Here is a 15,385-nt window from a genome sequence, read left to right as displayed (position 1 = left end):
GGCGGACATTAATTAACCAACTACGTATTTCAGAAAGTAAACAAAAATATAAAAGCTTTACTGCCAAAAAGGTTTTTTTAATTGATTATGTCCTCCTTATATACTTAAAAGAGGGACGAAAGATACTAGAGGGACATTTAAACGGAGTCTCATAGATAAATTAAACTGACAACGCCATGGTTACAAAAAAAAAAGACAAAAAGAAAAACTATAATTCACAAGACACAACATAAGAAACTAAAGACTAATCAACACGAACGCCACGAAAAACTGGGGGTGATCTCGGGTGATTCGGTAGGGTAAGCTGATCCTAGTGCTCATGCATGTGGCGAGTACCCATCGTGTTACTCTTGTAAATATAAACCCGATAAATAGTCTAATTCGGTACGTCACATTCATGGAAAGGGAACGGGATTAAAGTTACAACATTCGGAACATCTATCCGATATCATCTGTACGTGAAACGGATTTTTCATAACAGTCAATCAACTCGTGGTGGCGTCCGTACAATTTAGGAAGGGATGATTTCAACTTTGCCATTTGGAACTCTTTGTTTAATTCTTCTATGTGAGCAGCAATCCTTTTTTTAATGAAATTATAATTGAAAATAAGCCCAGGAATATCATATCAATTGGGAGATATACATCGTTTGCAGGCGCTGCTAAAATGCTGCTACATAGAAATGAAAATTCACCATTGGAAAGCTGAAACTCTTTTGTCGTTAAGATTTGTTTTCAACCTATACCCTCACTGTCAATTTATAGATATAAGTGAAGATATAAGGTAGACATAACTGTATCTGTTGTATCCTTTATCTCTAGTTCAATTGGATAGATGAGTTCAAGACATAATCACCAAATTTTGAATTAATGAGAGAAATCATCTATATTGCGGAAAGTTTAGTTAAAGGATATTGCTAACTTCTTTTCTATCTTACTTGGAAGGTTTATTTGTATGAAGTCAGCATTATAAAAATAGAGAAACCTGATTCAAAATTAAAATATTTTTTTATCATAATCAAAATGTTGAAATTTTAGAAAAAAGTAAAATCACAAAAAAACTGAACTCCGAGAAAATTCAAAACAGAAGTCCCTAATCAACTGGCAAAATCAAATGATAAAACACATCAATTAAATGGACAACAACTGTCATATTCCTGAATTTGTACAGGCATTTTTCTATGTAGAAAATAGTGGATTGAACCTTGTTTTATAGCGCTAAACCTCTTCCTTGTATGACAGGCGCATCAGATTCCATTATATTTACAAAGATGCGTGAACAAAACTTACATATATAATAAGTAAGATTGTCAAAATAGGGGTACAGCAGTCATCTCCGTGTCACAATCTCAATTGAAACCAAAACAAAAAAAAAGAAGCAAAAAAGCCATCTTTCAAATTTAACAACCACATTCATTGCTTACTAATATATATGCATTTTATATCAACCCATAAAGGTGAAATATTTGAAGTCCTGTGACTGAATGGCAAGGTTCACATCAACTCTAGTGTATAGTCGCGTGTTTGACGTCAGAATGTAAATGCACATTGCTATCTTTGTACAATGTAAGTAGCCTATGCAGTCTCTGTTGTAAATACCTAACCTATGCCATTTTTGAAATTTTAAAATTGTACAAGAGTTGGTGTACTTTTTTTTAAGATTGTTATAGTAAATTCAGAATATATCATATATTCATTTTACACCAAAATCATACTGATTTAGGATATCTGTTTTCCGAAATATTTATACATTCAAATTATATTAATGTTTCTTTTTAAAGTCTTTCCACTATGTTATGAAAGACATTAAAAAAACTCGTCATAAATACCAGAATTAAATGTATTGACGCCAGACGCGCGTACTCATCAGTGACGCTTGAATCCAAAAGAGTTAAAAAGGCCAAATAAAGTACAAAATTGAAGAGCATTGAGGACCAAAATTCCGAAATACAACTAAGGTAATCTATTACTGATGTAGTAAAGCCTCAGAATTTCAAAAATTCAAAAATTTTCTAAACAGTTAATTTATAAATGTGACAATATCAAGTTAGCTTAAAATAGTCACAAATAATGGTTTTGGGGTATCTATAAAAATTTACTCTTTAGTCAATTTCAAACAAAATGTATGAAAGTGTACGTGATTCTATTAATGCAAGTTCGCAAGAGACCATAAGTCGAAATTAATTGACAACGCCATAAAAATATAGGAACAAGACAAAATTACAAAAAAACAGTATATTAACAAAACATATAGAACTAAAAACTAAGCAACACGAACCCAACCAAAATGCTGTGGATGATCTCAGGTGTCCTATTCAACTAGTACTATTTTATAATTTCTGTATTCTTAATTGTCTTTTATATTTGCTAATATGCAAATTTGTATGTGCTTATTTGTGTTTCTTTCTTACATATGAAGTGGCTCTGTTCTTATACACCCCGTCATTGTATTCTTTTGCCATTGTTAATATTTGTCAGTATATTTTGTTTGTTTTTACAGTGATTAAGATAATAACACAATATTAACCGCTGTACCCCTATTATTGACATTTTAACCTATTATGTCTGTTTGTTTTGTCTACACGTCGTTGTCAATATAATGAAATTTTATGCGACTATCACACAAGTGAGAGGGTAAGCTAAAAAAAACAGGTTTAATCCACTATTTTCTACATAAGAAAATCAAGTCAGGAATATGACAGTTGTTATCCATTCGTTTGATGTGTTTGAGCTTTGGATTTTGCCTTCTGATCAGGGACTTTCCTTTGTTAATTTTCTCAGTATTTTTGTGATTTTCCTATTAACTAAAGAAAGAACAACACTACCCTTTTTAAAACAAGACTAGTGATGATATCAGGTGTTCATAAAAGGTTAGGCAAGTAGATTCTGCTCAACATCAGTGTGATGAATCTTGTTCGGTAGGTCACATTCAAGGCAAAAGTATGGGATCGTTGTTCCTACAATGGGAACATGTTGTACCGGCATCTATGAAACAGAACGTTATTTCATAATGGTCAACTAGCTCGTGAAAGCATCCATAAAATTAACGAAGAGATGAATTGAATTTTCCGTGTGAGCATCAACCCTCTAACAAGGAAATCCTGATAGGAAACAAAAACCCTACATGGAATATCGAACCAATTAGGAGATACATATACACTGTATGCAGGCGCTGCTAGAATGCTGTTACATAGAAATGGAAAGTTCACAATGAAGCAACTAAAATCAAATCTTTTTGTCGTAAAGTATTGTTAGTTTTAACACAACCTTATTGTCAATTTTTAAATGTTTTCTTTATCTCACGTTCGAAAGGATACATGCGTTCAACATGGTCGACCATTCAACATATAGTCACCACACTTAGAATTATTAAGTGAAGTCAGCATCGGTATGTAGTGGTAAGTCCAGGTAGAGAATAATGCTTACTTCTTTTCTTTCTTTCTTGGAAACTCTTGCATAAAGTCAGCTTCTTATGAACATAAGAACAAGTTGATGAGAAAATTAGCTCAGTTTGTTGCCATGGGAATGCCAATTCTAGGAAAAAATATTAAAGTCTCCAAATGTATCAAATAAGTTTTAGTTTGTAACACGGATTTGTTTTGTTTTTTTCTCAATCGATTTATGAGTTTCGAACAGCGGTATGCTACTGTTGCCTTTATTTGGCAAACATTTATAAATGAAGCTTTTTTGTATTTCAAAATTTGAGATGCAATTGATTTCGTATAGGTACAAGAAATGATGGGTACAGAGTACTCTTTAACAAAGGCAGCTATTTTCTATTGAACTGATCAATGATGGAGGATATTGCCCAAGTTGACAACATCAAACAATTTTTCGCAAACAAATTTTAGAAAGAGTCTTTTCCACTTTTCTTCTTTTCCAATGCTTATTTATATTATGTATATTGGTTTGAAAAGTCAGTGACTGACAATGTCTGAGAGACACAGTTTTTATTCGTTTAATTATATTTTTTGGGGGGGTGGGGTTGGGGAGGGTAACAGTGGTTTTCAAACATAAGTTGTACTGAGAATGGAGTATTTAAAGAGTTCAAAAAAAAAAGTTCGTGCAAATCATGAAGAACATCCAACTGCTGTTGTTTAAATGGCAGAAATTCATGATGGAGACTAAATTATGTCAGAGACATAATATGCACTGGTGGTGTATAACGACGATTACCACGATTTGAAAATGTGCAAAACAGGGCTGCAGGACGGACTAGATAGAATACTTTTACCATAAAGTTGATGATAAACTTTATCATTGAAACCATACTTGTACGTGGCGGTGAAGTTCTCATTTCTTAGATTCAATGGTCTTCCTGTTGTCTACAGAGATGTGTTGCAAGATGAGAGATGTCTATGGTATCATTTTTCAATAATGCGAATTTGCATAGACATGGTTGAAAGATCAAACTGATTAAAATGCTGGTGAAGCAATTTAGCTTGAACTGTTGTCGATTTCTGATCTATGGTCGCACAGACCTTTTAGTGAGCCTTCTTTTGGTTTCAACGACATGTGCCAATTCGCAAACTAGATTAAAGTCGTTAAATCTATTAATTTAATGATTTATAAGAATTATATATGATATTCAATTGGTAAAAAAATGTCAACCTCTCACGGTAAGCATACGCCGTTTTTAAAGGTTTTCATACCAAAGGTCACTGGTATATATCATTTTTTTTCAAAAGCATTTTTCAAAACTTTATCTTCTAATAAAAATCAAACTTTTGGGAATAAGGCAAAATTCGCAGTCTATTTGATTTAAAATCATTTGAATGGCCTATTTTTTTTAAATTTCTTTTGGCACAACCGGTAGCTTGGAAGCAGCAATGATTTGTATAGTTAGCTTATACAAATCCTTGGAAGCAGGTTCAGGTGCTTTGAGTATTTTTTTTACTTTTTATAACATTTTTGGTAAATATGAAAAAAAATCAGTTAAGCAACAATTATAATTGAGGGACTGGATTGGTGGGGGTCTGTTATTCTGTAAAGATCTGTAAACATTTAATTTTCACCCTTTTTCTCTCTAACTCTTCAAAATATTAACCCCTCTTTTCTCTAATCTTCAAAATATAAGACCACACATTTCTCTAATCTTCATTTTTTTTGCCCGTTATTCTCTAATCTTCATTTTTTAAGGGCATTATTCTTTAATCATTTAACCCAATCCAAACTCTCATAATTAAGCTGAGCGGGTTACCAAAACCCCCCCCAAAATCCGTTTTTCATAATCCTTATCGCGTACCGATAGGGGTTTTGTCAGTTATATACAACAATCACATTAACGCTTTTATAAAAGGTTGCCTTGAATTAAAACGCGCATAAGAGGTAGAGTTCCCGGCATGGACAACCATCAATCTCGCCGGTAGCAAAAGAAGTTTTGCGTTTTCATAGACTGTGTGGTATATATTATATGTCATTAATTATCTTCGTAACACGAAGGCCTTCAAGAATCTGGGATTTATCGCCATGATTTCCGAACCGACACGGAGTCGTGTTGTCCCTATGAAAAAGCCCTCCCAAGACTCAACATGTCAAGTTCAAAAGCTTATAATTACATTAGATGTAAGTTTCATTATAATACGTTATTCTGATTGGCTAACATATTATTCCGTGAACAATTGCATCAGACAATAACATTTATCATGCATGATGACACGAGGTCCCACAAAAAAGTGCACAAGTGAATTAAATAAAACTGGATAAAAATCGTGTTTTCATGATTTTAGCTTAAAAAAATGTAATTATAAGTATTGAATACTTCTTTTTGAAACTTTATAGGGTTGTAAAAGCGTTGACCGTGCGTACATTTTTAGAATGAAGCGCTTCCGCGCTTCATACAAAATGTACTTCGGTCAACGCTTTTACCACCCAATAAATTTACAAAAAGAAGCATTCAATTCTTAAATAATAACTCTTATAACTATAAGACTATATTTTGTATACAGACAACATAAGATCCATTGAGCTTTTAAATTTTCTTCCTCTCCTTCTATTAACATGCATTCCACCCCTGCGCCTTCTGGTGAATTGTCACAATGTCACAGATTAGAAGTTAATTCCTTCATAGTATAGTTTCAAAAGGAAAAAAATATTCTGGAAAATTATTTCTACAGGAATAAATATTATAATTTATTAGTATAATAATAATTACAGTATATCATGTATATGTCCCCAACGGAATAAATGGTATAGAATATTATTTACAACAGAAATAAATATTATGAAAATGTTTATAACAAAGCTTCCATTAAAACTACTGTTAGACAGAACAGACAATTAACTACTTGTGCCACTATTTACATATATGTCCACTGATATTGTTGGCTTGTTTCAAAACTACCTCTACCCTTTTTTATTGGGAAAATATGCGTCATTTTAATCAAATTGGGAAATTTATAATAAACCATGAATTTGACTGGAACTTCAATTTGCAGACCCCATTTCAAGAGGTAAACCCTTGTTTGAAATAAGACCCCTCACTGTCAGTGATGATACATAAATGGACCCTCAAATCTGCACATATAGTCATTTTAGGCATGAAAAATATTTAAATGATTGTATTTCAGTTTGTATTCATGCACAATTACTACTGAGACTGCACTGTTTGGGAAAAAAGATGTCTTTTTGGGAATAATTTTAAGCCATTTTTTTTCAAATTGGGATTTTTCTCCAGGGGAAAAAGCCTGTATTCTCCATTAATTTAGGGCAAACAATATCACTGAATTGTCCAAATGGTATCAGGTTCGTTCGCGCCCAATACACTTTCGCACCCTACATGTTTGCACCTCGCACGTTCGCATCCAAGGTCCATTCCCACTCTACACATTTGTGCCCAATTTATTTCAAATTCTAGGAAAATCATGAATGTTGTTATAAATTGTAACATGTTCCAACAAATTATCATGATTACAATCTAATTAAAAACCTATCTCTCATCGCTCCCTTTTTTGCCTTGGAGATCTAACGAAACCCTCTATGAGATCAAATGTGCAGTCAGGGGACTAATTAAATAAGTGGGTTTACAACCACTTATTTAAGTAGCAATTTCGAAATTTTGTCATAAAATGTGGATTTGTAGTTTTTACTAAATTTTTAAACATATACATGACATAGGTTTAGATAATATCTTTTCATTAGTAAAATTGAAAAAAATGAACTTTTTACTTCTTTTAAGTAGCAAGTTATGCCTTTGATGCTATCATTGAGCTGTAAATTCTATTTTATTGTAAAAAAAATGCTATAATAATGGCTTAACTTAATGAATTGATACTTTCTAAACAGCTTTTCCCAGCAATGGGAGTATTTTTCCTGTAAAGTTCAAGGTTTCATCTTTCAGATTATGTAATAAAATATTTAATTCTACTGTTCGTTTGTATGACATTGTTGCCTGCTACTTTAATAATTTAGCCTGCTCCTTCAAATCTTATTGACATCACTGATTAGTATTCTAAAACTACATTAGAATTAAATCACTTAGTCTAGTGATAAATTTGTACTACTTCAATAGGTGATTATCAAAGAAAGACAACTCTTACTTTCAACCTTTATGAACATAATGTTACTTGAATCAGTGATTTAGAAAATCACTCATTTAAGTAAGTCCCCTGACTGATGTAAATGAACTGGAAGTAATGAATTTATAATGATATGCAAATGAGTTGTCGACCTATTAATAAGCTAATCAAAAAAGTTAATGAATTATTTGGACTGACGATTTCTTTGTAAATGAAATGAGTTACATCCCTTTACCTCATGATAAACTTTCAAGATTGTCAAAGACTCATTTTCATTGGTTGAAAAAAACACACCTATGAGGTCACTCACATGTGACCTCAAAACGGGTTTCGTAAGATCTCCAACGCGACATATCAGAAAACAGTAGCGATGAGAGATCTGTTTTTGATTAGATTGTCATGATTATAGATCTATGTACACATGCCCAAAGGAAACAAGTTATGTATGTACACATGCCCAAAGGAAACAAGTTATGTATGTACACATGCCCAAAGGAATCATGTTACAAGTTATGTATGTACATGTACACATGCCCAAAGGAATCATGTTACAAGTTATGTATGTACATGTACACATGCCGATCGGAAACATGTTACAAGTTATGTATGTACATGTACACATGGCGAAAGGAAACATGTTACAAGTTATGTATGTACATGTACACATGACGAAAGGAAACATGTTACGACAAGTTATGTATGTACATGTACACATGCCGAAAGGAAACATGTTACAAGTTATGTATGTACATGTACACATGCCGAAAGGAAACATGTTACGACAAGTTATGTATGTACATGTACACATGCCGAAAGGAAACATGTTACGACAAGTTATGTATGTTGTATACATGTACACATGCCCAAAGAAAAAATCTTTCCAACCAATAGACAACTTTCGAGTTCAATACATGTTCATATCCGTCAAATACTCTGGTTTTAGTGAACATCATTTGTGTGTTTAGGGGCATCATCACTTCAGTTTCGATGTTGGAGCGAGTGGTTGGAAAACTATAATTGCTTTATTGAATAAAGGAATTATTTTGCAACATGGTAGTAGACTAACTGTAATATATCATATATATATTTCATAACATTACATTATGTTTGAAATTTTACAGGTTCAAAATGAGATAAGTGATTGTTACAGAACATCCTGTGCCCATACAACATGCCTGGAAGGCCCCATGAAGAAATGCTCCTTGGCGGGCTTGCAGCTGTTGGAGCAGGTTTTTTCACCAATCCCCTCGAAGTTGTAAAAACACGTATGCAGCTGCAAGGTGAACTTAAAGCAAGAGGACACTATGCTGTTCATTACCGCAACTCTCTTCATGCCATTTACACTATATTCAAAAGTGATGGAATCATTCGACTACAGAGTGGACTGGTTCCTGCCCTGTGGTACCAGTTGTTTATGAATGGGATGAGGTTAGGTTCATACCAGATCATGACTAATTTAGGACTATTAAATGGAAGTGATGGTAAAGTCAGTTTTATAAAGAGTATATTAGGTGGAGCTTCCGCTGGCTGTGTTGGGGCAATAGTTGGAAGTCCATTTTATATGGTAAATATATATACAAATTAAATTTCTCAAAATAACTTGCCCCTGCTGAAGTTAAATGAATTCAAGAATTATGAGATAATATTTAACTTTATTCCTTCGTACCCTTGTCACTGCTTTGTTTGTGTAGGGATTAGATCATCAAACAGCTGTGCAACAGCTGCTTTTAAAGCTAATTTATTAGTGATAGGTTGAAGATTTGTTTTCAAACAAAACAAATCTACAATGTAGAATTTCTAATGTTGTCTTTTCCCCAATCTTTTTCAGGTAAAAACACAACTTCAGAGTAGATCAGCTAGTTCTATTGCTGTAGGGTACCAACATGGACATGGGAGCATGGTTGAAGGATTTTCTGGTATCCTTAAGGAGCATGGTATTGGAGGCTTATGGAGAGGAGTAACTGGTGCCATGTTAAGGGTAATGATAGGATCTGCTGCTCAACTCACAACTTTTTCTACTGCCAAAGAATATATACTTAGTTTGAAGGTAATTAAAAGATGAGTTTGAAGGGTATTTTTGTTAGCTAATGTTTTAAGCTTAATTTAAAACACACAAAGTATTCTGAATACCCAGCTGCTTAGTTTATAGTCTTACCTAGGACCATATGTCTTTATTTGTGGAGGCAGGACCTTTTTTGGGACGTCTGGATTAGGCATTTTTAAGCTCAGGATTTCAGAATCCTTGATTTGGTTTTTTGAATTTCAATATGTTGAAATTTTTTTTTTTTAAATTGGGACCTCAGGATTTCATGTTTTTAAGCCTGGGATTTCAAGATCAGGACCCCTTCCTCTCTTTATTTCATACCAAAAATATGATACACTGTTAAAAAAAGATTTCCATTTTGCTGTCATTTTGAATTTTTGTACACATCTCTGATCATGCTGATATAAAAAAGATGTGGTATGATTACCAATGAGACAACTATCCACAAAATGGACACAAACATTAACAATTATAGGTCACCGTACGACCTTCAATAATGAGCAAAGCCCATCCTGCATATAGTCAGCTATAAAAGGCCCCAATAAGACAATGTAAAACAATTGGGTCAATATGCGCATTAGATTCTCCATAGGCCATAATGTTAACGTTTTCTTCTGTTGCTCAGGCCATATCGTAAACTTGGATATGTATGATAGCTCGTTTTGAAGCTGAGAGCACTTGGACATATGTGGTGTGATTTTCGGGGTGGCAAGTGTGATTCGTTTTCCCGTCAAGTGCCCAACCCCGAAAGATAGTGAAAAATGTCACTCTCCACAGGAAATAATCCCAAAATTCTGACCATAAAAATCATTAAAAAATATGTCCTTTGTAATTTTTTTATCAGGTTTATTTTTGTACACTTTTTTTCACATCACATCAACTCTATAAAACACCAGTCCTAGTTCATTTATTGCAATTTTTAAAATCACAGTTCCCACATATGCATGGCGGACTAATTTTTTAATGAGAGTAAAAAATCTGTGTTCCTCATCTCAAGGTCCTTTAGGGGTCTTGTCCCAATTCAAGCAAGAAAACTCACGGCCTTATTTATTTAAAAAAAAAATGAACAAAAACAAATATGTGAGACCATTAAAAAAAATAATCTATAGAATGAGATCCAAGTACTATATTTAGAGGGTGGTAAAGGGTTATTTTAGTGCAACGTGGTCGCCGTTTTTTATTTCACATTCAACATGTTTTTACTTTTTTATTTGATGTTCAGTCGTGCAAGACAGGTGCCTTGTTCAATATGTTCTGCTTATTTAATTTTACTTGCATCTTGATTTTCAAAGTCTTATTTTGCGTGCTCGGTATTTTTGAAATAAAATTCAAACATTTGGCAGGGATCATCAAAAAATACTTTTTTAAAAGCCGTAAACCAATTATATCATAAATGTGTATACTGAATCGGGAATATCAAGTAAAACAGTCAGAGCTCAGACATAAATAAGTCTGAATCTGCTTTTGACTCATAGAGGTCTAAATTTGTAAGTTTTAGGATTTGTCTCCCTTTAATGTAAGACAAAATACGACTTGAATAAGTCCAATATTGATAAACAAGAAATAATTGGCCAGAATCAAAAAGTTGCAAATATCGACTCCTACAAGTCGATAAGTGATCAAAATTGGTTAACTTCAAGGCCCACGCATATTTATAAGGAGGTCATGCATCTAAATCAAATAATGATAACATTGAAAGCCAATGCTTTGTCTTCTAAAGAAAAATATGAATGAGAGTCTAAAAAATCGGAGATAATGTTAATTAACTTTACAATGCAACCACCTGGAGCCACACTTAATGAGGTAAAACATCTGTGTTTAGTAAGGATGTTCAATTAGATAATTAAATATAGATAGATCAAGTCCTTGTGAACTCTCATACAGGTTTTTGCTGTCATAGGTGGTGTAGTTTGGCCACAAAGTAACATTAAGTTTTTTCACCAACATAAATAGACCTAAACAAGACTGTCATTTTCTGACTTAAATAAGTCTAAAATTGAAACTACATTTTATAATAAATACATGTTTCGACTTATTTAAGTCAAAAACAAAAATAGACTTGTTTATGTCTGAGCTCTGACTGTAAAACAAATGGTTCATATATACAAGAAGACAGTGACTCAGTTATAAAAGGTTCACATAAAAGTATTTATTTTTTCGTGCAACGTTCATTACAGAAATTATTTCACGTTCAACGTGAAATTATGTCCTATTTCACGTTTTTTTCGTGCAAGCACCCCCTTTACCACCCTCTATCTAGATATGTATTTGGGAAATGTTTTTTATATGTCAATGGGACCATAACACAATTTTCGAAAGGCATTAAGTAAGCATCATTATTAAGTCTTTAACATTAGACAGAGGTCTGTCTAGCCTTTCATTTAAAGTTTTGAAAGTCATGACTTTCATAATACTTTTCTGTCATCCATAAGTTAGCAATATTTGACATCAGCAACAGCAACTTTCATTAAAACTTTAAACTTCAGACTTATGAACCAAAACTGATAGATGAAAAATTAATGCAAAAGAAGATATGTGAAAATTGTGAAGCAAAATTTAGAGAGAAGGCTAAAACATCAAATAGTAATGTAAAAACTTTCAACTTTTTCTTTCAATCAGATTTATAGCTAACTAGGTATAATTGTTTTATATAATATGATTTCTTTACCCCTGTAATTGCCATTTTAATGATTTATGATTTGTGAACTATGATATTTATACCTATATTATACTTACTTTTCAGGTATTCAGTGACACATCCATTCTCATTCCGTTCTGTTCTAGTATAGTTAGTGGTATTGTATTGACAGTGTTCATGACTCCGCCTGATGTAATGTGTACTCGTTTATATAACCAAGGAGTAGATGCTAATGGAAAAGGACTGTATTATAAAAACCTTCTAGACTGTGGCGTCAAAATCATGAAAAAGGAAGGACCATGGGGTTTTTATAAAGGCTGGGGACCATCCTTTTTAAGGATTGCTCCTCATTCTGTTCTTAGTTTGATGTTTTGGGACCAGTTGCGAAAAACATATGAAAAACGTTATCATAAACAAATAGAAATTGATATTCCAGATTCTGTTAAATCCTCAGAATAGGTGTTCTAAAAGTGGTGTGACTAGGAAGATGTATTATTAATCAGATTTTTACAAACGGGTGATCTTGATTTCCTTATTTATAGGTCTTTATATGTTTTTTTGCCCTACCTGCATCAGTGGGGAGGTATTGTGTTGTCTAAGGCCAGGATTTTTTAATTTGTTGGTTTACGGATCCGCCCACCCGATTTTGCCGATTTCCAAAATAAAAATAAAATCGAATTTTCAGGCTTTTTTTTATTCTCGCCGACCCTAACAAATGCATTATCCCTGAAAAATAATTAAAATATCCTTTTTTATGAAATGAAATGCATTAATCACTAACAGAAGTGATGACACTTTCTGTTGAGAAAAATGAAACTTTCAGTTTACGTTTCTAAAAATAGACAAATCAATTATTAATGACCTTGAAATGTCGTTTGCGCAAATAATTTTGCGGAACGAAACCTGTGTTTAAAACCAATTACACAATAAGTTCGTTTCCCTTATTTGTCACCAGTCCGTAAGATGCATGTTCTCATATAAATAGACTTGTCCAAATGTGGACAGGTGGAAGTTCAAGACATCAAGTTAAAATACTGAATTTTAACAAATCATTTGATATTTTCTTGTTTTACAGATAATAAAAAAATATCGTCCATTTGGATAAAAAAACGGGAATGCATGATAACAGATTATTTAACCTGATATTCTCGTTTTTCCACTGGACGAGTCTATTACATTTTTGACACGTGTGTTGAAACTTATTTTCATACGACGTCTGGACTAGTTGATGCTTCTATGTCTGGACCATTTGCAATGGTGCTTGTACTTTTGGTATTGTAATAAATGTCGACACGTGACCATCTCGTGATTTTTCATACGAAACAGAAGCATTGCTGTTATCTCCAATTCCACTATCGGATTCTTTATTGTCCGGTTCTTGTTCAAACAATGAATATCGTATATTTATTTCTGACATCTCGCTGGAAGGGCGACATTTTTTTTCTTTATCAGTTTTCGTGCTTATTATTTTTCACCAAGTTTTGATTAAAAGCTAAGTCAAATAACTGACGTGAATCTGTTTTTCTTGTTTGTGAAATGACGATTTAATTTCGTCTTTGTCAGTGTACCCCCCCTTTTTTACGGGAAATTATTATTGAAGATTGAAATTATTAGACAATGTCATGCGATGTTTACAGCTGAGCAATAATATTTCATCAAACTAAAATTTAAGAACGATAAAAAAATAGTATGACAAACATATTATTAGAAAGGTGAAATATATTTTTATTTTGCATATGTTTTCTGTCTTGAAAGATTTTTTTTTTCCTTTTTTTTCCCGACAATCCGTAAACCAACAAATTAAAAAACCGTGGCCTAATCTGTGCAATTGTCTATTAATGTCTATCGGTTATTGCAGCATAAAGCAATCACCACTCAATCAATCAATCATTTATCCGGTATTGGGTATCAGGTTGACCATTAAATTGTGGTCTTATCAACTTAAAACTTAGTTCATATTTATATTCTTATCTGATCTTTCTAGAAAATATACATGTATTGCCAAATAAGAGTTTTCTCATAGATTTTGCGGTCAACTGAAAGTAGAAAAGTAATAGTGTGAGCAGGGCATAGTGTTCTATGAAAACATATTTTTACTACATGTATACCTTTGTGTTTCATTGGATTGCATGGCCTCTGTTGCTGAATAGTCTAAGTAGTTGTACTACTGTATAACTGACCTGTCAACACTGAGGTTGTGAGTTTGATTCCCGATGTGGCAGGTGTATTCCTCTCCAATTTTAACTGACCTAATTATTTATATTTCATCTTGTGCAAGGATATTTGACTATTTGTTCTTCCTATAGGAATTAGTGGACTTTAGATATTTTTTAGAAGTTGTTTTAGTTTGGTATTAAATAAAACTTAATGACTGGTTATGAGGGTGATATCAAGTATGATAACTATTGCGCTCTGCTTTGCCTCAAACAATAGTTGCTATCTCAGGGACAACAAACTGAATATTTCCCTCATAACCAGTCAATAAGTGTATACCAGTGCTGTTATATTTGTTATATCTGCAATCATTGTCGAAATACTTCAAATATAATTATTGTTATTTGTAGTTGTATCTGATAGTTAATCATGTATATGGATATTATCCAGTAATGAAATTATGTTAAACAGGGATGCATTTACATGTACTGATGATTTGTTAATTTACCAATTGTTGTGTATTTTGTGTGTATTGATTAACCATGAATTATGTGTTCAATTAAGTACAATTTTACTTAAGATTTGTATGCAGACTTTAGAAAAACAATGTAATCAAATTACAGTGATATTGTTTGCCTTAAATTTGTGGAGAATAAAGGCTTTTTCCCCTGGTGAAGAATCCCAATTTAAAAATAAAATGACTTTAAAATTATTCCCAAAAAGACATTTTTTCCCCCAAACAGTGCTGTCTCAGTAGAAATTGTGCATGAATACAAACTGAAAAACACTCATTTAAACATTTTTCATGCCTAAAATGACTATATTTGCAGATTTGAGGGTATTTTTATGTATCATCACTGACAAATTGAGGTCTTATTTTAAAGCAGGGTTTGACTCTTGAAAATGGCTCTGTCAATTGAAGTTTCAGTCAAATTCATGGTTAATTTTAAATTTCCCAATTTGATGAAAATGACGCATATTTTCCCAATAAAAAAGGGTAGAGGTAGTTTTGAAAAAAGCAAACAATATCACT

At 32.7% G+C, this 15,385-nt stretch overlaps 1 protein-coding gene across 2 annotated transcripts; it reads left to right on the top strand.

Moving 5' to 3' along the window:
* Positions 1-5,293: 5,293 nt before the first annotated feature.
* LOC134693465 (solute carrier family 25 member 35-like) lies at positions 5,294-13,957 on the top strand. Of its 2 annotated transcripts, none has more exons than XM_063554298.1 (4): positions 5,294-5,401; positions 8,638-9,080; positions 9,345-9,563; positions 12,304-13,955. In XM_063554298.1, the coding sequence occupies exons 2-4, from the start codon at positions 8,688-8,690 to the stop codon at positions 12,655-12,657; spliced, it is 966 nt and encodes a 321-aa protein (XP_063410368.1). In that variant the 5' UTR covers positions 5,294-5,401; positions 8,638-8,687; the 3' UTR covers positions 12,658-13,955. The 2 variants fall into 2 exon arrangements, with proteins under 2 accessions (XP_063410368.1, XP_063410367.1); XM_063554297.1 differs by lacking the exon at positions 5,294-5,401 and adding an exon at positions 5,466-5,564 and having other exon boundaries at positions 12,304-13,957.
* The last annotated feature ends 1,428 nt before the right edge of the window (positions 13,958-15,385 follow it).

Source organism: Mytilus trossulus, chromosome 12 (assembly GCF_036588685.1).
Source record: "Mytilus trossulus isolate FHL-02 chromosome 12, PNRI_Mtr1.1.1.hap1, whole genome shotgun sequence".
Classification (NCBI taxonomy): Eukaryota; Metazoa; Mollusca; class Bivalvia; order Mytilida; family Mytilidae; genus Mytilus; species Mytilus trossulus.
Note: the sequence above shows the minus strand (reverse complement) of the source record. Positions and strands in the feature narration are given on the sequence as shown.